The 23,992-nt window shown below is 43.6% G+C and overlaps 1 protein-coding gene across 1 annotated transcript in view; it reads right to left on the bottom strand.

Moving 5' to 3' along the window:
• The window catches only part of NECAB3 (N-terminal EF-hand calcium binding protein 3), a 128,971-nt gene that overhangs the window by 54,940 nt on the left and 50,039 nt on the right, over nucleotides 1-23,992 (bottom strand). The window contains exons 4-5 of the mRNA XM_089673230.1: nucleotides 21,193-21,218; nucleotides 17,484-17,581 (exon numbers count right to left, since the gene is read on the bottom strand). Of these exons, the coding sequence (XP_089529356.1) occupies nucleotides 17,484-17,581; nucleotides 21,193-21,218 (124 nt within the window). The remainder of the gene's footprint in view (nucleotides 1-17,483; nucleotides 17,582-21,192; nucleotides 21,219-23,992) is intronic.

Genomic DNA, 23,992 nt, shown 5'->3' with positions numbered 1-23,992 from the left:
CATACTAAGATAAAAAGGTAATGCGAGCGCTATCTAAAAATAGGGGATAGCTGCTGGGACACCGAAAAGGTAATCAAATAAAACCTTCCAAATGACATATAAATAAAAGGTGCAGCGCTGTACTGAAATAAATCAAGCAAAAATCATGAAGTATAAAATATAAATGAATGGAATGGTATAAAATAGAGTGCAAAGTCACAAGTCACCAGTGGTGACCAATAGTGGATAAAATGTCCCAAGATGTATAGAGCCAACGTGAGGATCTGATGTGATCCTAATATAAGTGTGTAGATGACTTGATCCAAGGTGGCAGATGATAAGATAAATAAATTGCGCACTCACCAGAAGTGCGTAAATACAAGCTTTTGAGATAAGCCTGTCTCACCAGGTATAAATCAGGTCATCTGCTTCACCATAAAGGTCAGGATCCTGTACACCTTCTGGTCACGTCTAGGATAGGGTGCCCAGAAGACTTTGATGCGTATCACGTTCAGGGGTCCCTTTAAGTGCTGTACACCTTCTGGTCACGTCTAGGATAGGGTGCTCAGAAGACTTTGATGCGTATCATGTTCAGGGGTCCCTTTAAGTGCTGTACACCTTCTGGTCACGTCTAGGATAGGGTGCCCAGAAGACTTTGATGCGTATCACGTTCAGGGGTCCCTTTAAGTGCTGTACACCTTCTGGTCACGTCTAGGATAGGGTGCTCAGAAGACTTTGATGCGTATCACGTTCAGGGGTCCCTTTAAGTGCTGTACACCTTCTGGTCACGTCTAGGATAGGGTGCTCAGAAGACTTTGATGCGTATCACGTTCAGGGGTCCCTTTAAGTGCTGTACACCTTCTGGTCACGTCTAGGATAGGGTGCTCAGAAGACTTTGATGCGTATCACGTTCAGGGGTCCCTTTAAGTGCAGATTCTGCGGATGGAGGCTCTCAATGAAGAGAGCCCAATAAGGGACACCACATAGTGTGATACCGTATGACTTTTATTGGTCAAAACAAGTGCAAACAGGTATATATTAATAAAAAACTCTGACCATATAAGATTCAGGATGGCCACCAGCGGTGGCTAAACGTCCAGTAACTGTAGCCCCCCGACGCGTTTCGTGCTATGCACATCGTCATAGGGTGATGCTACACATTTCGTGCTATGCACATCATACTAAGGCTGGCACATTTGGGGGTGTATCTATTAAAAAATGCATAGCAATTAACTTGCAAGTTCATGCACAATTGTTCTGTGCGAATGAGCCAACAAAAAAAATGAATGTTCTTACTCTATGTCCAGTGCTGGTCGATTGTTATCATTGATTTAAAAAAGTAAAAACCGCATTTGTCCACTAGATGGTGCTAATTATCATAGGAAATTCCTCCAGGCTGAACAAAAAAAATAAATAAAGACAGTCATAGATGGACTGAATTTCTGCTGGTTCAGGAGGGACTGGGCAGGCGGGTTGTATTGAAGTTGATCCATCGATCGATTTCAGTATAACCAGCCTGTTGGATTTTTATGCATGCAATCAGTGCCGGAGGCTACAGCCTCTAGCAGTGATCACTATGTTCTCCCGGCAGGCAGATGATGGGGGAATCAAGCTATTTTCTTTCCTTTTGTCCATGGTGGAAGGGGATTGGTTATGGGGAAAGAGAAGAAAGATAAGGAAGGAATAATAGGATGGGAGGGGGAATCGGAATCAGCAAAAAAATTGGAAGGGATTGTTAAGGGACAGAGGTGGAGGGAGAAGGAAGGGACGGTTGGGGTTGAGTTCAAATATGCAGTATGTTAAATGTGAAAATGTAACTAGGGCAGGGGTGAGTAACTGTGGCCCTAAGCTGTTGGTGAACTACAAGTCCCATCATGCCCCTGCCTTTGGGAGTCATGCTTGTAACTGTCAGTTTTGTAATGCCTCATGGGAATTGTAGTTCTACAACAGCTGGAGGGCCACAGTTGCCCACTCCTGATCTAGGGAAATGCTCTCAGAATCTGGAAGAGTCTTTGTAGACCTTACCCATGCCACTCATGTGTTTTGGAAATGTTTTATCTTGTGCTACTAATTGTTCCATGTTCATTACATCATTAACGGCTTCAACCTATTCCAATAGAGTGACAACTCCCTGGGAGTTTTCAGCATTTAGGAATGACCTGCCTGGCTGCTATAAGAAAGAATATCAGTACTAATTATCAGAACTTGCAGCCAAATTCTGGGAGATCTGAAAACTCTTCCTTGTAATGGGGCTGCACCTGCACTGCAAGGATTGACTGCTTGTCCAGGTCTAGGGAAGGGTAACTGAAACAAAGAAAAAACAGGCAGCAAGGTTTACTCATTTCAAGGGCAGTACCCTTTTCATCAGAACTCTAAAGAAGAGGGTACTGTCCTTGAAACGCGTAAGCCTCACTGCTTGTTTTTGGGCATCACCTGAGTACTGGGCAGGAAGGGGTTAACATCTGGGGCGATCAAAGGGTTAACTGTGTGCTGTTTTACTGTGTAAGCACTCTGCTTTGTATTAGAGAAGTGGTCTCCAAACTACGGCCTGGGGGCCAGATGTGGCCCTTTGCTGGCTTTTATCCGGCCCCTGGGGCTGTCAGGAATGGACTCAGAGCTGGTGGTGGGACTCACCTGCCGTGTGGGCTGCAGTACCAGGGCTGACCAGCGGGTGCTCTCAGCAGCCAGAAGCTCACTCCTGCAGTCAGCCAACACCTGAAGCTGATTGCAGGAAGTGTATTTAAGGAATGACCAGGCCTGTGATCAGGGCCTTGGTGTATGTTTCCCATGACCTCCTGTACCTGGTATCCTGCGTTCCTGCCTCGTTGCTGACCCTGCTTTGATCCTGACCTCTGCTGACCGTCTCCTGTTGAACCCCTGGCTTGCCTGACCATCCTTCTGCCTGATCATCTGTACCGCGCTGCCCGCTACCTGCTGAAGCTGGCTTGTGACCCCGACCATACTCTGCTTGCTCCTCCTGTACCACGCTGCCCGCCTGTCTGACTACGCTTACTTCACCCAACGATCCATCCATCCTACACGGATCACCTTTAGTAAGTCTGCCTGCCTTTTCCCATCAGACTCCGTTCCTGCACTCCCCTGCCAGTATTCTCTACCACAGCCGGATGCACTCAGGTCTGCACCAAGGCCATCCCCACCATCAGGGGCCCTGGTGAATAGCAGGCTGGGACTTAGATCCCGCGCCCTGAGGAAATCCATGCTGTGGGCTGCTAGAGACACTGCCAGGCGGCACCTGACAGTACCTTACGGCCTGCCTGACCATTCCACCTCTCCAGCCTAACTACACCTGTGTTCCTGAAGCCTGCTACTTCCCTGTGTCAGTCCACACATTTCTGGTCATACCCGGATCCCTAACAGGGGCACTATTTCATCCACTGTTACGAACAATGTATATTTCCTCCCAATGACACCAATGAAGGGACACAATTCCTTCTAATGACGACAGCAATGGGGCACAACTTCTTATAATTACACCAACAATGGGACCCAGTGACACCAATAAAGGAGCGGAATTCCTCCCCAATGATGCTAATGAAGGGGCACAATTATTAGGTACACCTTGCTAGTACCGGGTTGGACCCCCTTTTTGCCTTCAGAACTGCCTTATTCTTCGTGGCATAGATTGAACAAGGTGTTGGAAACATTCCTCAGATTCTTTGGTCCATATTCACAGGAGTTACTGTTGCCTTTAAACCATCTCAAACCAGTCTGCCAATTCTCCTCTGACCTCTGACATCAACAAGGCACTTTTGCCCACACAACTGCAGCTCACTGGATATTTTCTCTTTTTTGGACCATTCTCTGTAAACCCTAGAGGTGGTTGTGTATGAAAATCCCAGTAGATTGGCAGGTTTTGAAATACTCAGATGAGCCCGTCTGGCACCAACAACCATGCCATGTTCAAAGTCACTTAAATCCCCTTTCTTCCCCATTCTGATGCTCGGTTTGAATTTCAGCAAGTTGTCTTCTCCACATCTAGATGCCTAAATGCATAGAGTTGCTGCCACAAGATTGTCTGATTAGCAATTTGTGTCACCAAGCAATTGAATGGGTGTACCTAATAAAGTGGCCAGTGAGTGTGTATTGAATGCTTTGTTCGTAACTGTATATGATTTCTTTTGTGAGTATATCAGTATTCATTTTCTTTCCTCATTAAATCATTTTTACAGCTGGTTCTCTCTTCTGTCTTTGTTCCAGTTATTCTGTTGAAGGATTTCAGTTTGAAGAGGGCAGTAAGGCCTATACATTTCCAGGTTTTTGATGGGTGAACTGCCTTTGGGACAACATCTGAAGAGTCCCATCATCTACAATTGACCATACAATGTATGCAGGACTTGTGGTTCCTTTTGTCCTTCTTCACTGATGTTTTTTCTTTGAGCTATGTATTGTGAATCTACTAGGGGAGAGTAAAATCATTTTCACTTATCTGATCCTCTGATCTCCCATGTTCCAGTTGTGGACTACCCTAGGCGTCACCATGTCCAGTGCAGGTCTATAGATCCTTCACTGGTCTTGATGATGTCAGAATCTTAGACCTTCTGGAGCATGAGGGAAAAGATGCTGGGGGAACCAGTCTAGATGCATGGAGGAATGGAGGATGGGGTAGGTAAATCTTCCTTCTTTATGCCCCCTAGTCTTAAACAACCTGTAATTAAACAGTAGAGCTAGCTGTGGTATATTAGGGGTCGTGGCACCAGGGTCAGGCTGACCATTCCGAAACTCGGGCATTGCCCGAGGGCCCAGGGTCAGTAAGGGGCCCCATGAGATGTCCCTGGTACCTTTCATAGGCTTTTTGGGGTGTGGTTTGAGTGTGAGCGAGGACACAGGCGCCCCATGATCCCCTATTGCCAGGGGGCCACATGAGTTGTCAGTCAACCCCTGCCTGGCACGGTAGCATTCATTATGGTGGAGAATTGTGTTCTATAATAAATTATATCCTCACCTTATACTGTATGAATATTTGTACCTTCTTTATTAGGACAGTGCTGTGTCTGAGGGTCAGAGGTAGAAGAGCAGATCTTGTGAAGTGTTGTGGAACAAAGATACCACCTGGCCAGGGGTGGACTGACCATTTGGAAACTCGGGCACTGCCCGAGGGCCCGGGGTCAGTGGGGGGCCCCATGAGATGCCCCTGGTACCTTTTTCATAGGCTTTTTTGAGTTTGGGTAAGGACACAGGGGCCCCATGATCCCCTATTGCCCGGGGGCCCCATGGGTTGTCAGTCCGCCCCTGCACCTGACAAATGTTTTATTGTTGGGTTCCTGCTCCTTACTGGAAGAAAACGGTTTGTTGGTGAAAATGAATGCTGACCATGCACTGGTAGATTTCCAAATGTACAAAATATCTCATCAGTACATTCAATAATGCCAGACATCGTTTGAAAGTACTTTGTTTGCTAATAATATTTGAAATCTACATAGAACAACGGTTGGAGTTATTTCTTACCTCTAGGACAGTGGTTCTCAACCTGTGGGTCGCGATCCCTTTGGGGGTCGAACAACCCTTTCACAGGGGTCCCCTAAGACCATCAGAAAACACATATTTCCGATGTGTAAAGAGCAGCTACTGTGTAGAAAGCAGCTGCTGTGTTGAAAGCAGCTACTCTGTTAAAAGCAGCTACTGTGTTGAAAGCAGCAGTATTGGAGGTAAAACGACACTTCATGAATTATAATTACTGGGTAAATAATTTTATGGTTGGGGGGTCACCACAACATGAGGAACTGTATTAAAGGGTCACGGCCTTAGGAAGGTTGAGAACCACTGCCCTAGGAAGAGTCAAATGTTTGTGGGAGTTTTTATGCACTTTTTAAAGTCATGTTTTTGTCATATGTATATTATTTACACTTTGGTTTTTCAATATAAGATTGGTCTATCCATTCCTGATCACTTAGGCGTGCACTTTTGTTTTCACATTTTACGCTGAAGTTCGTATACTGAGGGCTTTTTTTCTCAGAGAATAGGTGCAGGAATTCCCCCCTTTTGAGTCAACCCTATCTCTGTCCCCTACCCACCTCCGAGCACTGTTCCTTGGTTCCCCCTCCTAAACACCTCCCAGTACTGCCCCTTTTAGAGAATACAGAATCAAGTATCACATTGTTGTGCTAAGTCATTTGGAGTTTGTTATGATAACGACAAAAGCAGTAAAATAGATCCCATGCAGCCAGCAACAATATACCTCCCTGGCAAAAATAGACCCCCTAGCAATAATAGAACCCCCTTGGCAACAATAGATTGACTAGCAACAAAGACACCCTGGAAACAATAGATCCCATAGCAAAAAATAGACCAGCAGCAACAATAGATCCCCCAACAACAAAGACTCCCTGCAACAATAGATCCCCTAGCAATAATAGACCCCCTTGGCAACAACAGATCCCCCAGCAACAAAGACACCCTGGAAACAATAGATCCCCAAGCAACAATAGATCCCCCAGCAACAAAGACCCCCTAGCAATAATAGAACCCCCTTGGCAACAATAGATCCCCCAACAACAAAGACCCCCTGGAAACAATAGATCCCAAAGCAATAATAGACCCCACAGCAACAATAGATCCCCCAGCAACAAAGACCCCCTGGCAACAATAGATCCCCTAGCAATAATAGAACCCTCTTGGCAACAATAGATTCCCCAGCAATAAAGATACCCTGGAAACAATAGATCCCCGGGCAACAATAGATCCCACAGCAACAAAGACCCCCTGGCAACAATAGATCCCCAGCAACAATAGACCCCTGGCAGCAACAACAGATCTCTTAACCCTCCAGCAGCCAGAAATAATAGACCCCCTCCCTCAACAGTAGTTACTTCCCAGCAACAAATGAACCTCCAGAAACATACAATAACATCAAAAGCAGTCAAATAGGTCCCATGCAGCCAGCAACAATAGACCTCCCTGGCAACAATAGGTCCCCCTAGCAAAAATAGATCCCCTAGCAATAATAGAACCCCCTTGGCAACAATAGACCCCCCGGCAGCAATAGACCCACAGCAACAATAGATCCCCTAGCAACAGAGACCCCCGGCAACAATAGATCCCCCAGCAAAAATAGCCCCCTGGCAGCAACAACAGATCTCTTAGCCCTCCAACAGCCAGAAATAATAGACCCCCTCCCTCAACAGTAGTTACTTCCCAGCAACAAATGAACCTCCAGAAACATACGACCCCCCCCTGGAAACAACTGATCTCCCACCAGCAACAATAGACCCCCCCACTCAAAAATAGATCTTCTTCAGCAACAACAGATCCCCTAGCAGAAAGCATCAATAGATCCTCCTTCATACCCCAGCACCCCTTGCCATTACATACAGTTGTGGCCAAAATTATTCAACCCCCACTGAAATTGAGTGTTTTGGCCAGTTTGACATTGCTTTTGATCATTCAGTCATCTTGCTTACATTTACATTAAAGAGGCACTTGTAGGTCAGACAAATATAACATAACAGTTATAATGAAATAACCACAAATGTCTTTTCTGTGCTCACAGCATTATCAGTTTTATTCAACCCCCAAGTGACATTCAATCTTAGTACTTAGTACAGCATCCTTTTACAGTTATAACAGCTTTTAAACGTGAAGCATAGCTTGACACAAGTGTCTTGCAGCGATCTACGGGTATCTTCGCCCATTCTTCATGGGCAAAGGCCTCCAGTTCAGTCACATTCTTAGGCTTGCGCACTGCAACTGCTTTCTTTAAGTCCCACCAGAGGTTCTCAATCGGATTTAAGTCTGGTGACTGCGATGGCCACTCCAAAATGTTCCAGCCTTTCCTCTGCAACCATGCTCTAGTGGACTTGGAGGTATGCTTGGGATCATTGTCCTGTTGAAAGGTCCAACGTCTCCCAAGCCTCAGGTGTGTGACGGACTGCATCACGTTTCCATCCAATATCTCCTGGTACTGAAGAGAATTCATGGTACCTTGCACACGCTGAAGCTTCCCTGTACCTGCAGAAGCAAAACAGCCCCAAAGCATGATTGACCCTCCACCATGCTTCACAGTAGGCAAGGTGTTCTTTTCATCATAGGCCTTGTTCTTCCTCCTCCAAACATAGCGTTGATCCATGGGCCCAAACAGTTCTAATTTTGTTTCATCAGTCCACAGAACACTATCCCACAACTTTTGTGGTTTGTCCACATGGCTTTTGGCATACTGCAGTCGACTCTTCTTATTCTTTGGAGACAGCAAGGGGGTACGCCTGGGAGTTCTGGCACGGAGGCCTTCATTACGCAGTGTGCGTCTTATTGTCTGGGCTGAAACTTCTGTACCCACATCTGACAAATCTTTTCTCAGTTCCTCAGCAGTCACACGGGGACTTCTCTCCACTCTACGCTTCAGGTAGCGCACAGCAGTCGAAGTCAGCATCTTCTTTCTGCCACGACCAGGTAGCGTTTCAACAGTGCCCTTTGCCTTGAATTTGCGAATGATGCTTCCTAAGGTGTCTCTTGGTATGTTTAACATCTTTGCAATCTTCTTATAGCCATTGCCCTTCCTGTGAAGAGAAATCACCTCTTCTCTTGTCTTCCTGGACCATTCTCTTGCCTTCACCATGTTTGTAACCACACCAGTAAATGTCTAGAAGGAGCTGAGTATCACAGTCATTTTAAAGCTGCCTAATTGGTGCTTATTATGCTTGATTGCTGCTCGGTGACATCCACAGGTGTTTTCAATACCTGATGGAAAGCACCTGTATGAACCTCTGTTCTTCAGAGTGGTAGTCTTTAAGGGGTTGAATAATTGTGGCAATGAAGAAACCACATAAGAACCATTTACTACTGTATTACATAAACAATTGATGTCATTTTAGTTGCATTTGGGTAGTTACAACGTCCTTGTAGGATTTGATTCTGAATACAATTCCAAATGTACACTATAGTCCCTAAACCCCTTTACAGCATTGGGGGTTGAATAATTTTGGCCACAACTGTACATCCAGTGCTGAAGGTGCCGGAACTGCGTTCCCCCACGCAGGGGCGGACTGACAACTCATGGGGCCCCCGGGCAATAGGGGATCATGGGGCCCTTGTGTCCTTGCACAAACTCAAAAAAGCCTATGAAAAAGGTACCAGGGGCATCTCATGGGGTCCCCTACTGACTCCCGGCCCTCGGGCAGTGCCCGAGTTTCCAAATGGTCAGTCCACCCCTGCCCCCACGCTAGTTGCATTATACTTGTCTGATTTCAGAAGCTAAGAAAAGTCAGGTCAAGTTAGTACTTGGATGGGAAACTACCTTACATTGCTAGTTAGCTGCATACATATTCTCTTTTCCCCTAGTGCTGACTATTATTTTTTGAGTTTGCTAATAATATTTGATTTTAGAATTAATGGAATTTCCCAAATAAAAACCACTGTAGTCAAAATCGACTCTCAACTTAAACCTACTAATGAGAAAAGCTAAAAAAATTTCAAAATTGAAAATATTTGAACAAAATTCTACTAGTGTAGAAAGGCTATATTGCCACCTCTTGAATCCCTTCTTTTTTTTCTTTCTGCCTGATTTTTCCAGCCAAAGGGGCATTTGGCATTGAAATATTGTGCTGCACCCACCAGCCAAGCGTTTGGCTTGGTGCTATGGCATGGTCCCATTGACTTCAATGGGCAAGTTAGACAGGTGACTCATCTCAACACGCCAAGTTAAATCTCTACACCACAAAGCAAAGTATTGTGGCCACAGCAAGGTTTAAGGGCCACCATGTTCATTTGGAGATGGGCAATCAGGCGGAGGTAAACAGGGTGGGGGATCAACTGCCTATTTTTACTGCCCCCTTTGCTAGGATTGCCACCTCACCCCTTTAAAACCGAACACATATAATTACACAGGTTCTGTGGCTGATTAAGGTGGTAATTAAACTCATTTAGTGCCTTATCTGCATTAAATTAGCCTTAGAACCCGTGTAATGAATATGTGTCCAGGTTTAAAGGGACGAGGCGGCAACCCTATCCTCTGCTGCCTATATGATCGAGGCCTAATGCAGGCCATAGACGGTTCATTTATCGGCCGAATTTTCATCCAAAAGAATAATCGGGCAATATTCGTTAGTGGGGCAATGTCGTCGGCCGATTTTCATGGTTCCTCCTCGTTTCTTTTATCGGTCATGCTGGAAAATTTACGAACAACGGCCGATTTTTGTAAGCATCGGTGGCAACAGAACGACTGATTTTTTGGTTTTCGGCTGAACATTCAGCCGATAAATGAACCGTCTATGGTCGGCATTAGGCATTGTCAAGCGAAGTTTAAGGTCATAACATATGAAGAGACATGACTATGACTTGAGCAATTCAAAGGAAAATTTAAACAACTCAGAAGCATGTCAAAAATGTTTAGAAACAAGCAATTTATACTTAGTTGCTCTCAAATTTGGCAGTCATGTACATGAGCCATAAAGTGGTAAAGCTGGGATGGGGCCTGGAGTTTCATTCACTGCTCAAAACAAAGTCAAATCCTTTATCTGATGGGCATTTCTGTCATCAGCAAGATGTCACCATTGATGAAATCACTTCAAATTAGGGCTTTTTTCTCAGAGAATAGATGCAGGAACTCCCCCTTTCCGAGTCACCCTTTGTCTCCGCCTCTACCTAAGTCTGAGCAATATTCCTTGGTTCCACCCCCTACCCACCTCCCAGTACTGTTCCCTTGAAAGAATACAGAACCAGTTATCATTTTGTGGTGCTAAGTAAATTGTATAGAATTTGTTACAAGAAAAGCAGCAACAATAGATCTCCCGGCAAAAATGGACCACTGCAATTACATAACCCCCCCCCCCAGCAACAACAGATCCAGCATCAATGGATCCTCCAGCAGTGAGCACCAATAGACCCCTCCCCAGGGGCAGACTGACAACTCATGGGGCCCCCGGGCAATAGGGGATCATGGGGCCCCTGTGTCCTTGCCCAAACTCAAAGCATATGAAAAAGGTACCAGAGGCATCTCATGGTGCCCCCTACTGACCCCATGGCTCTCGGGCAGTGCAAAGTTTCCAAATGGTCAGTCCGGCCCTGCCCCGCCACCAACACAAGATCCCTCCCAGCAATAATTGACCCCCAGGAAAAGGGCCCACCCCCAGTAACAAAAGCAGCAACAATAGACCACCCCAGAAGAAATAGACACCCCTCCCGGAAATAGATACCCTCCAGAAACAGAAGACCCCCCCTGCAGCCAACATCAATAGATCCTGCAGCATATTCCAGTCTCCCTTATATACATTAAGCCCTGGTTTACATAAGTTGTTCCCATGCGGGCTGCGGTTTCCAAAGAAGTGCAGGGACTTCTTCCCTGCATGTCACGGGGCACGGGAGTCCATTAAAATAAATGGGCTCTCATGCCCACGCAAAACGTGGCCCGCACGGCCGCATATATGTGCACCAGGGGTCAGTGCTGGAGGTAAAACTCTGTAGCTAGGAAACGAGCAGCAATTGAGTAGTATATTGCTGGTTTGGATCACAAAAGAGAAGCTCCATATGATAATGTATGCTGAATATTAGAGATTCTGTTGCGTGCGGTGGCATCACCAAACTTTATAGACTAAGCTCACTTGAAATCACAGAAATAGATATGCATGAGATAGACATTACACTAATAATCTCCATTTTTCTGTCTTTCTATATCTGCCTCTCTATGTCAGCATAGAGCACTAGAGCGGGAAGGTAATCAAAGTATTTGCACTATGGTGTTTAAGGGCATTGCTAAAATCAAAGCATATGATGAAACACAGCTATAAAGAGAACAAAAGATGCAACACTCTATTTGTTCGACCTTGTCTCACTTTCCTCCAATAGCAATTGCGCTGCCTCTCTAAATATGACTGGCCAGTTCAAGGTACTGCAGTCTGACCACACTACCCATTATGTCATCTATCACGCCTGGTCAGGCACAACCCCCACTCTTCCTCTACACTGCAAGTTTATTCCTCTACACTGCGAGTTAAACAGTACGGTTGAAAAGATGCAAGTTCAACCAACAGAAATAAATACATAAATAGCAAACCTCCATATACAGAACCTTATACCCACAATTAATCCAGAGGAAGACAAAAAACCCTATACAACATGATCCAATGTGTTTCAGCAGGGTAAAAAAAATCCTCAATTTCCTGAGGGTAATCAGATGTTCCCTGGATCGCTGGTGTTAAAGTCTACATGAGGATGCTTACAAAGAGGGGTGTGGCCACTACTCATCTATGTCAGCATAGAGCACTGCAGTGGGAGGGTAGGAGAAGCATGTCTATCAAAGTATTTTAAGGCATTGCCAAGAGAGGATCAGTTAGAAATCTTAAGACAAGACATGACTAGGTAGAGAAAAAAAAGTGCAAGACTTCAATCACTGTTAGAATTCTGATGGAAGTTGAACCTGTCATACTTAATTCTCCCAAAGCCTGTCCTTGCTGTGTTACCATGGTAACAGTCCAACAGTATAGGAGCGCATGGGGTTACACTAGGAAGTCTGTCAAAATAGGAGCTTCCACTGGAGTTTTTAAAGATGGAGGAATCGGGGCTGTCATCACCATCCTTGTTTTACTATCTAGTAAGTCATTATAAGACCTCATGCACACAGGACATTTTTTTCCTCCCCAGATGCCTTTGCTCAAGGGAGAAAAATGCAGCACCTAAAGTTGCGTGTGGCATGCTCATTAATGCACGTTCACGTGTTTGACGTTAATGCATTCTATTGGTCAGAATATTAGCCTTTAGAATGCATTAACATGTAAACATGCCGAAACGCTCTATTAATGCGTGTTTATGCACATTTGGTATTTTTTCTGTCTAAATGCTCTCTTTTTGAATATGCTGGTGGTGCATTTCTTTTTCTGCCTCTAAACGCTCCTGCCTCTAAAATGCCTTGAATGCCTATGTGTGCAGAGACACATAGGCTAACATAGACCTTAAAGTGTTGCTAAATCCAGGCCCCTTCATTCACTATATCTGGTCTCCCACAGTACACAGAACATGGAAATGCAATTATTTTAGTAAATATAAACTGTTAAATACATTTTCTTATCAGCAGTATATAGCAGTCTTGTGACTTCTGTCAGTGTCCAGCTAAAGTGCTGGTTAAAGCTTGTAGGAGGAGTTTTCATTCTCCCCTGATTGTCCTATGAGGCTGCATAACCCCTGACCCTCTGTTTGGACAGTGCTAATTGGCCCTGTGCTGATCACATGCACCCTCCCGAATTAAAAAAAACTCTCTAGCAATAAACACTAAACTGAGCATGTGCAGAGTGAATCCTAGATTTCTGTACTATCAGCAGATGGATTGGGGACACTAGAAGAAGGGGAGAAGACAGGAACAAACAGCCTTTTTACACAATGCGGAGGATTAATTCCTTAGGTTCCACAGTTAATATAACAAGCATGCTTAACTGCATATACAGACTGATTTTACTGTTGGGGGTTTAGTAACACTTTAAAGTTTGCCAACCAGGGGTTCCATCTTTGCCAAGCACGTGTCTGTCCTTTTTCAGCAACTTACTAAGGAGTGAAGTATTTACAGGATGACTGTCTTGGAGGATGCACCAAACACAACTGGGCAAAGGAATCTCACATGTTACTATTTTGACAGGTTAGGCCCCTTGACAAGGGTGGAATATACAGTATATACCTTCCAACCTAACCAAGCCTGCTAGGCCATACCCTCCAGCGACCCAGATACACAAAAATACACAAACCAGGTTTTGGAGTCAAAAGGCCATAGCAGCATTTTATTAACCAATAAATTATTTCAATATAAATAACATAACAATCTAAAAAATAGAAACAGAGGAAAAACATGGTGGTCATTTGAGGGCAATAAACCCAACTTATCTTTTGCATAAAACTTTTTTTAAACTTAGGCCCCCAGCTGCAACCCACCGGCTCGGGGACAATCCTACTTATCCCCAGCCGCAACCCACCAACTCGAGGACAATCCTACTTATCCCCAGCCACAACACACCGGCTCGAGGACAATCCTACTTATCCCCAGCCACAACACACCGGCTCGAGGACAATCCTACTTATTCCCAGCTGCAACCCACCGGCTCGAGGACAATCCTACTTATCCCCAGCCACAACACACCGGCTCAAGGACAATCCTACTTATCCCCAGCCGCAACCCACCGGCTCAAGGACAATCCTACTTATCCCCAGCCGCAACCCACTTACTCGAGGACAATCCTACTTATCCCCAGCCACAACCCACCGGCTCGAAGACAATCCTACGTATCACGAGCCACAACACACCGGCTCAGAGATAACCCTACTTATCCACAGTGACCACCATTTTACCTATTCCAAGTTAACCCCTTGTTAACCGAAATGTACCGAGGTCCCCATACCACTGACACCCCCATTCTGTATCGTTCTACATACAGAATTTTTTCCTCATCCAAAGACCAACCACCACCAAGGCTGCCGTGACAATCCAAACCAAAGCACGAAGGGAAGGGAGGGTGGGAAGCTTCTCCTTCTTCAGAATTCCCCACAGGACTTCCGGGGATCGGACTCTCTCTTAACTTCCTGTGACCCCTCCCAACCATAACCATCCAATCAGGTAAGCTGCAATTATCACAACTTTCTACACTTCTTTTAACCCTATTAGGTTGTCCCTCTATTCACCCAGTCATGTCGTCCCTGCGCTTAATTTTTTTCTTTGATCCGGGCCTACCTTTCCCAGCAGACTACATTCAGACCAGCAGGGAATGCACTCACAAATCCCCTGCTGATTAGAGCAGAGTGGGTGGACATATTTTTTTTTAGCTGACCAGATCGGATGCGAGGCAGGCGGGTATAAATAGACACAAGTCCATTTACATCTGCCGGTCCATAGGGATACATGGATCTTCAGATCAGGTCTGCCGGAAAAACCGACAGGTGAGCCAGATCAAATCACCAATGTGAAAGGGGTCCTATAGTGTTTAGGCGTTACTGTAAGTTGTGTGTGAAAAATAAAGGCAATCATAAGTATTCATATACAGTATGTCAAGCCAAACATTGGTTTAATATATTTATATCTACAGTTTAAGATTAGATATGATCTCTCTCTCTTTCTGTATATATATATATATATATATACAGTCATGGCCGAAATTGTTGGCACCCTTGATATTTCTCCAGGAAATCATGTATTTCTCACGAAACGTATTGCATTAACACATGTTTTGCTATACACATGTTTATTCCCTTTGTGTGTATTGGGACAAAACAAAAAAAGGGAGGAAAGAAAGCAAATTCGACATAATGTCACACAAACCTCCAAAAATGGGCTGGACAAAAGTATTGGCACCCTTTCACAACTGCGGATAAATAAGAATGTTACAAGCATGTGATGCTCCTGTAAACTCACCTGGGGCAAGTAACAGGTGTGGGCAATATAGAAATCACACCTGAAAGCAGATAAAAAGGAGAGACGTTCACTTAACCTTTGCATTGTGTGTCTGTCTGTGCCACACTAAGCATGGACAACAGAAAGAGGAGACGAGAACTGTCTGAGGACCTGAGAACCAAAATTGTGGCAAAATATCAACAATCTCAAGGTTACAAGTCCATCTCCAGAGAACTAGATTTGCCTTTGTCCACAGTGCGCAACATTATCAAGAAGTTTGCAACCCATGGCACTGTAGCTAATCTCCCTGGTCGTGGACGGATGAGGAAAATTGATGAAAGATTGCAACGCAGAATAGTCCGGATGGTGGATAAGCAGCCCCAAACATGTTCCAAAGACATTCAAGCTGTCCTGCAGGCTCAGGGAGCATCAGTGTCAGCGCGAACTATCCGTCGACATTTAAATGAAATGAAACGCTATGGCAGGAGACCCAGGAGGACCCCACTGCTGACACAGAGACATAAAAAAGCAAGACTACAGTTTGCCAAAATGTACTTGAGTAAGCCAAAAGCCTTCTGGGAAAACGTCTTGTGGACAGATGAGACCAAGATAGAGCTTTTCGGTAAAGCACATCATTCTACTGTTTACCGAAAACGGAATGAGGCCTACAAAGAACAAAACACAGTACCTACGGTAAAATATGGTGGAGGTTCAATGATGTTTTGGGGTTGTTTTGCTGCCTCTGGCACTGGGTGCCTTGACTGTGTGCAAGGCATCATGAAATCTGAGGATTACCAAAGGATTTTGGGTCGCACTGTAGGGCCCAGTGTCAGAAAGCTGGGTTTGCGTCCAAGATCCTGGGTCTTCCAGCAGGACAATGACCCCAAACATACGTCAAAAAGCACTCAGAAATGGATGGCAAAGAAGCGCTGGAGAGTTCTGAAGTGGCCAGCAATGAGCCCAGATCTAAATCCCATTGAACACCTGTGGAGAGATCTTAAAATTGCTGTTGGGAAAAGGTGTCCTTCCAATAAGAGAGACCTGGAGCTGTTTGCAAAGGAAGAGTGGTCCAAAATTCCGGGTGAGAGGTGTCAGAAGCTTATTGATGGTTATAGGAAGCGACTGATTTCAGTTATGTTTTCCAAAGGGTGTGCAACCAAATATTAAGTTAAGGGTGCCAATACTTTTGTCCAGCCCATTTTTGGGGTTTTGTGTGACATTATGTCATATTTGCTTTTCTGCCTCTGTTTTATATTTGATCCAATACATACAAAGGGAATAAACATGTGTATAGCAAAACATGTGTTAATGCAATACCTTTTTTGTGTGAAATACTTGATTTTCAGGAAAAATATCAAGGGTGCCAACAATTTCGGCCATGACTGTATATATATATATATTTTTTTTTTTTTTTTTGTTCTAATAAATTTAATTACCGTATATATATTCTTTGCAAAGTGTGTGTGTGTATATATATATATATATATATTTGAAGGACAACTCCAGGCTAAACAACATATATGTAAAGACATAAAAACACAGCTTTTTTTAGTTTTTGATGGATTGTGGAAAGGTTAGAACCTCAATCAGGCTGTTATTATTGTCTACGTCCCAGGGGAAATTCAACTTTTCAATTTGTCATTGACACCACTGTAACCAAACATTTTACATTTGTCATGGAACATGAATAGCAGGGGAACTCTTCTAAATGGGGACACCTGTTCCGGTGAGAACTGTGTGAGAGGGGATTTCTCCTCAATTTGGAGAGATTTCCTCTCACTTCCTGTTGTGTCTTCTGGGATAGGAAGGGAAGAGAAATCTCCCCAAGGGGAGAAAACTAAACAAAATAGGGGTTTAGGTTTTTTTCCTCATAAAAAAGTTTTGACTTTGGATTCACTCTAATAATAAATAGGAAGCAACCTCCCTGTGTGTGCATTTTAATCTGAACAAACCAGAAAAAGATAACGATTGGGCCCATGATGGGATAAGATGGCAATATATCTAACAATGTCTACTTCTGGGGCTTTGTTCTGGTACCAACTGTTTATTGCATGCATTGCAGTTCTATCCAACAGAAATCCCTCCTTCTATCAAAATTTGTTGCTTCAAAATAGGGCCCCTAGGGATTTTTGCCTGGAGTTCCCCTTTATTTAGTGCCGTTGGGTGTTGGTGAAGCCATAAAATCTCTTACCATTTTCGTTTTATCCATAGCTGTCAATATAGTCCCATTCAGGTTCTGCAGAGCTGAGAGGACGTTCTTGTATTCACCCAGATATTCGGAGAAGTAATCTAAAAACCAGAGTAAGATGACCATAACATGTCTGAAGGTCGATGGATCACATTCAAACTTTTATTCTTCATTCCATGGTCAACAAGGGCAACTGTGACCACTTTTGTCTCACGGAAGAGGAATGGGTCAAAACTACTTTCTTGCCCCATAATAGATTGCATGTTTATTGAGATAAAAAATTTTGCATATTATTTTAGCATTTATAACTGTAGATAACATACATTTCAATCTATTTTTAAAGTGTAGATTAGGACACACCAGGGCCAGATGGACAATTAGTCTTTGGCTTCCCCCTCCAGACAAAGAGTTCGGGAACAAAGATTAGACATCTCTGTAGCTACACTCTACCCAGGCAGCAGCCTGGGTGGAAAGGATCTGCCACCTCTACATCCAGGCAAAGCCTCTGGTAACATACCCTTCTTGAGGATCACTCCAAATACTTAACCTCTTCCCCAGCCCTCATCACTGGCATAACCCCTTCAGTGATTGGCCAGAATGTATTCATAACCCAATACATTGTATCTTCTCTGGTGGGCACTCAACATGTCTTTGGGTTGAAGAGAAACCCATCAAACCCAGATAACATGAATAAAGCTCAGGGTGGCAACTGCCTACCTGCATAAACTCAATTTAGACTCGGGACATACCAGCTTAAAGCAAGATCACTACAAACTAAAAAACAACCTACTAGCCAAAGCTTTATTACTTTGGTTAAGCTTAAGAGCTTCTAAGGTCTGGTTCACACCTATATGTTTTGCAGTGCGTTTTCAGTTTTGTAGAGTTGCACTACAGTCCATTTAACATGATTTCCTATGGGTCGTGTTCAGTGGTGTATTTTGGTTGCCCTAGACAACACTAAAATCTGGTGCCCCCCCCACTCGATATGTCTGTATACAGTATAGTGTAGTGCTGCTGGCTCCATCCCTCTCCTCCTCTGTCGGGCGGTGCTGTCAGTGTTGGGCTGGCCAGGTCCTTGGATGGAAAACCTCCTGGAGAGCCTGGTTTGGGCTGTGCTCTACCTGCATTAACTGACCAGCATTGGGCAGAATCAGCAGAGCCTCATCCACAGCCAGCAGCAGTGGATCAATCCTCAGTCTCCTGCCGGCTGCCACATGTGCCCCTTCTTCCATGCGGCAGTGCTTCCCCCCATGAAAAATGTCGCCCAATGCAAAGCCTTGTTTGTCTTGTGGTAAATACGCCCCTGATCATATTCACATCTGTGCGTTTTCAACCGGTGCATTTTTTGAAAAGGGTCTGGGACTTGTTTGCCCGCATCAGGTTTGGTTTTTGGTTCTATAGACTTCAATGGAAATGCAGAGGTAATGCATCAAAAATGCAGTGCTTGCGTTTTTACTGGTATCTCCTGCATGACAACACACACCTCTCAAAAATGCAAGATGCTTCAAAAACACATTGAAAAAGAGGTCAAAAACACGTGACAAAAAAAATGCAAACTGCATCAACCTCCATAGGTGTGAACCTATCCTAAAGCTAACCAGTGCTTTGCCAATATAGGGCAACTTTCTTCTTTCCAGGTGTTGGAATGTTGCACCATTGGGCCATCATTTAAATATACCGCTTGCTTTGTCCAGAATGGATGAAGCACAGGTTGACATTAACCACTTGCCATCTACCGTAAGTAAATACATGTCCAGGACAGCAAGTAGTTATACCAGGATCGTGGCTGCAACTAATTTACTTGCTTATCTCATGTCAGTGATTTAGAAAGTTCTGAAACCAGGGACAGCCAGGCACCCAGCATTGTCAGAAGGAAGCTAATGATGTCATACTACCTATTAGGGATGCACCGATATCAGCATCGGTGGCGATACCAAATATTTTCAAGAGTACTCATGAAAATGCTGCCAATACCGGAAACAAATACTTTGTGGTGCAATTTGCATAAATACAAATTGCACCGCGAAGATTAGCATGCAATTTGAACAGGAATATGAATCCTGTCTAAATTGCATGCGGTTTCCCCACTGGTCCTGTGTGAACCCATACTGGCCGTTAAAAAAAACAGTATCGGTGCACCCCTACTACCTATTTCTCTCAGTAATGGTTTCCTTTAATCCTTGCCAAGCCAAGAAAGTTTTAAATTCCCGGGATCTAGGTAAATTCTCTGAAGAAGCAGATATATGGCTATATATATAATTTATCATCAGGAGGCCCCTGCCAGGAAACAGGTTAAAGTGAGTCACACGTCATTAAAACCACGTTCCCCGGCAGAGTTGTTGTAGGGCGACGTGTTTGATGAAATTCCGCTAGATCAAACATTAAAAGATCAGGATCTTAAAAGCAGCAAGTGCCTACAAAGAGGCAGCCAGAGGCAGAAGCGTGGAAATCAGAACATAGCTTTGAGCGATGACTAAACCTACAAATGAGGATCCCGCGGGAGGGAAAGGGGAATTGTGAGAGTCTTTTTCTGCCTGCGATGGACATGAGTAGAACGCACATCTCAACCATGTGGATTTAAGAGTTTTCTATTTTTCCTTTAACCCATTGAAGACAGGGAGTGCTTATGTCTGTGAGACTTGAATCCTTTTGAACAGAAGGGTAGATTTTCTTTTATTTACTTACATTTACAGTATCTACCTTCTGGCCACAGATATTAGAGAAGGTTTTATGTGTTCTTCAACTAGAAGGAGCGTCAGATAGAAATTAGAGAAGGTTTTATGTGTTCTTCAACTAGAGGGAGCGTCAAATAGACGTTAGAGAAGGTTTTATGTGTTCTTCAACTAGAAGGAGCGTCAGATAGACATTAGAGAAGGTTTTATGTGTTCTTCAACTAGAGGGAGCGTCAAATAGACATTAGAGAAGGTTTTATGTGTTCTTCAACTAGAAGGAGCGTCAGATAGACATTAGAGAAGGTTGTATGTGTTCTTCAACTAGAAGGAGCATCAGATAGACATTAGAGAAGGTTTTATGTGTTCTTCAACTAGAGGGAGCGTCAAATAGATATTAGAGAAGGTTATCTCTATAGATGAACCAGGAGCATTAAATAGACATTTTTGGGATCCAAAAGTGTTTTATTGGGGGCAGTTGTGGATCTGGAGGACTGGAATAGGGCCTGGTCGCTTATAGCTAAATGTTCATTTAATACGACCACACTGGAGGCAGCATATAAAGTATTGTTTCGTTGGTATTGGGTTTCGGCTCGTTTGGCCCAGGCGAACCCTGCCTGCAGTGATCGATGCTTTCGGGGTTGTGGCCATCGTGGTGTTGTATTGCATATCTGGTGGTCATGCCCAAAACTGTTTCATTTTTGGTATTGTGTGTGTGGCGTCTTTTTCACCTTGTTCCATCTCTCCATATGCCGGGATGCTCGGTATGCTTTGCTTCATTGTCCCATACCGGGCCTCTTGGCTGATCAGCAGAAGTTGACTTCCTATAAGGGGCGGACTGACCATTTGTAAACTCGGGCACTGCCCGAGGGCCTGGGGTCAGTAGGGGGCCCCATGAGATGCCCCTGGTACCTTTTCCATAGGCTTTTTTGAGTTTGAGCAAGGACACAGGGGCCCCTGCTTCCAAATAATGCAGAACAATGTATGTATGATATAGGCATCAGCTACTACAATAAACATCAGTGTCATTAAAATGAACTTACCACATATCCGCTCTGTGTCCATGTTACTGTAAAAAAAAGAAATGAATGTTTTTCATTAGTTAGGAGACATTAACACCCATACCCTATCCTCATTAAGTAAAAGTAAAATATAGTATATGCCCAACAAGCAACTCTTATTATTGTAATGCTTACATTGAAGTAATTTTCAATATTGCATTCACAGTTGTAGTTTTGCTCTACCATTCTTTTTGTATCATACAGAATACAGTGAATCAGGAAAATAGCACATGTTAGCCACTAGATGGAGCTGACAATCATAGTAATTGAGTAATTATTCCCTAAGATAGATAAGGGGAAAGTGGGAGATAGAGAGAAAATAACTCTCCCAATCCTTGTGTAATGGTTTTACTGGTACCACACCCCTAATGAAATAATTTAATCAAAAACCCTAACCACAAAAGCTCATGGGGCTTTAAAGGTACCATACAAATAAAGTAAAAACATGAAAATAAAATAAAGTGAAAACCCTTTTATTAGGTTAAAATGCCACCCATAGATGGAAAAAGTTTAGTCAGACATAGATACAAAAGGCATATAGTCAGACATAGACACAAAAAGGCATACGATTAAAATCAGCAAGGGGTGGCTATAGTAGGTGAAGATGCACAAGACGTATAGCACGTCACGGGCATCGGCTATGGCGAACTACAGCCACTAACTTAGAGCAAGGTAGACTCAACTGTATAGATAGTATATGAAATGGTAAATGGTTATCAGTGGAAATATATACATATACAAACAGAAAATACCCAACCATAGGACATGATAGGTGTTGATGAAACTGGTAATACAGTACCCACTTGAAACCATGAGAAATGCTTTGCATTAGAGATTCCAACACGTTTCGTAGGACGAAACTCACTTCTTCAGGGAAAGACAGCAAGACATGAGTATCAGTCGATGATATCCACACACTCTGAGATAGCTCCTGCTAGGTATAGATCAATGGTATCTGGGGGAACAGGAAGAAGCCTCCAACGACCACAATCAAAACAGGATTCAAATGTATTTGAAGACTTGTGGGAACCAAGTCAACATTCATTCAAAACAAGAATGCTATGGCTAGGTGGTATAGGTCATCATATATAGCCAAACACAGATTTCCTTACAAAGGTGTTGAAACAAATGTCTTATCAAAAAGGGAGAGGAATGAACCTCAAGCTCACTTCCCTCGGTGTAGTCCTAAGGACTACACCGGGGGAAGTGAGCTTGAGGTTCATTCCAGATACCATTGATCTATACCTAGCAGGAGCTATCTGGAATGAACCTCAAGCTCACTTTTCCCGGTGTAGTCCTTAGGACTACACCGGGGGAAGTAAGCTTGAGGTTCATTCCTCCCCCTTTTTGATAAAACGTTTGTTTCAACACCTTTGTAAGGCAATCTGTGTTTGGCTATATATGATGACCTATACCACCTGGCCATAGCATTCTTGTTTTGAATGAATGTTGACTTGGTTCCCACAAGTCTTCAAATACATTTGAATCCTGTTTTGATTGATGACCCTTCCTTGTGGTCGTTGGAGGCTTCATCCTGTTCCCCCAGATACCATTGATCTATACCTAGCAGGAGCTATCTCAGAGTGTGTTGATATCATTGACTGATACTCATGTCTTGCTGTCTTTCCCTGAAGAAGTGAGTTTCGTCCTATGAAACATGTTGGAATCTCTAATGCAAAGCATTTCTCATGGTTTCAAGTGGATACTGTATTACCAGTTTCATCAACATCTATCATGTCCTATGGTTGGGTATTTTCTGTTTGTAAATGTATATATTTCCACTGATAACCATTTCATATACTATCTATACAGTTGAGTCTACCTTGCTCTAAGTTAGTGGCTGTAGTTCGCCATTGCCGATGCCCGTGACGTGCTATACGTCTTGTGCAGCTTCACCTACTATAGCCACCCCTTGCTGATTTTAATCGTATGCCTTTTTGTGTCTATGTCTGACTATATGCCTTTTGTATCTATGTCTGACTAAATGTTTTCCACCTATAGGTGGTTTTTTTAACCTAATAAAAGGGTTTCATTTTTATCCACTATTTTCATGTTTTCACTTTATTTGTACTGGTATGGTATGGTACCTTTAAAGCCCCATAAGCTATTGAAGTTAAGGTTTTTGTTTCAATTATTCCCTATGATCATCAGCTCCATCTAGTGGTCATAATGCAATATTTTCCCGATTCACTTCTGTATGAATAATACCATTCAACCTGGAGGGAAAATATCCTTACGAACAAAATGATCAATTTTGACCCCATTAGCATGGAACACACATACATGCATTTTCCAGGACAAATAGCTCTGCATTTTTTTTTATAAATATACCTTTTATTCTCTAATCACTGAAAACTGTTGAGATATGCTGAGAGATATGAGGCACACAGTGTGCTGGCCATACATTTAGATTTTTTGGTTCAACCTGTTGGTTGAATGAAAGAAATTTAACAGATTCCTCCATCCATGCTATAAAAAAAGCATTGTTGGGCAAATCCCCTCTGCCAGCTATTGCATTCTTACAGCCACCTCCTGCCACTGTCAGAATACCCGAACGCTGCCTGCATCTGACCGGCTCCTTCAACAAAAGTCAATTTTTCTGTTGACTTTTGCAAGCTAGTTGGTGCTGATAAGGGCACCCATGCCTTTAATTTTCACCAATTCAGCATAAATGGGTTGAGATTTGAGTCATGTATGGCAGCCTTAAGATCGGTTGATGTGTGTTAAACGTGAAATATTGATATATATGACAATAATCAACTTCCCATTTGAACATGTCCCT

Source organism: Staurois parvus, unplaced genomic scaffold (assembly GCF_062004578.1).
Source record: "Staurois parvus isolate SC_StPar_1 unplaced genomic scaffold, SC_StPar_1.0 ptg000137l, whole genome shotgun sequence".
Taxonomy (NCBI): Eukaryota; Metazoa; Chordata; class Amphibia; order Anura; family Ranidae; genus Staurois; species Staurois parvus.
The sequence above is the reverse complement of the archived record's forward strand: the minus strand, read 5'-3'. Positions and strand labels throughout refer to the sequence as shown.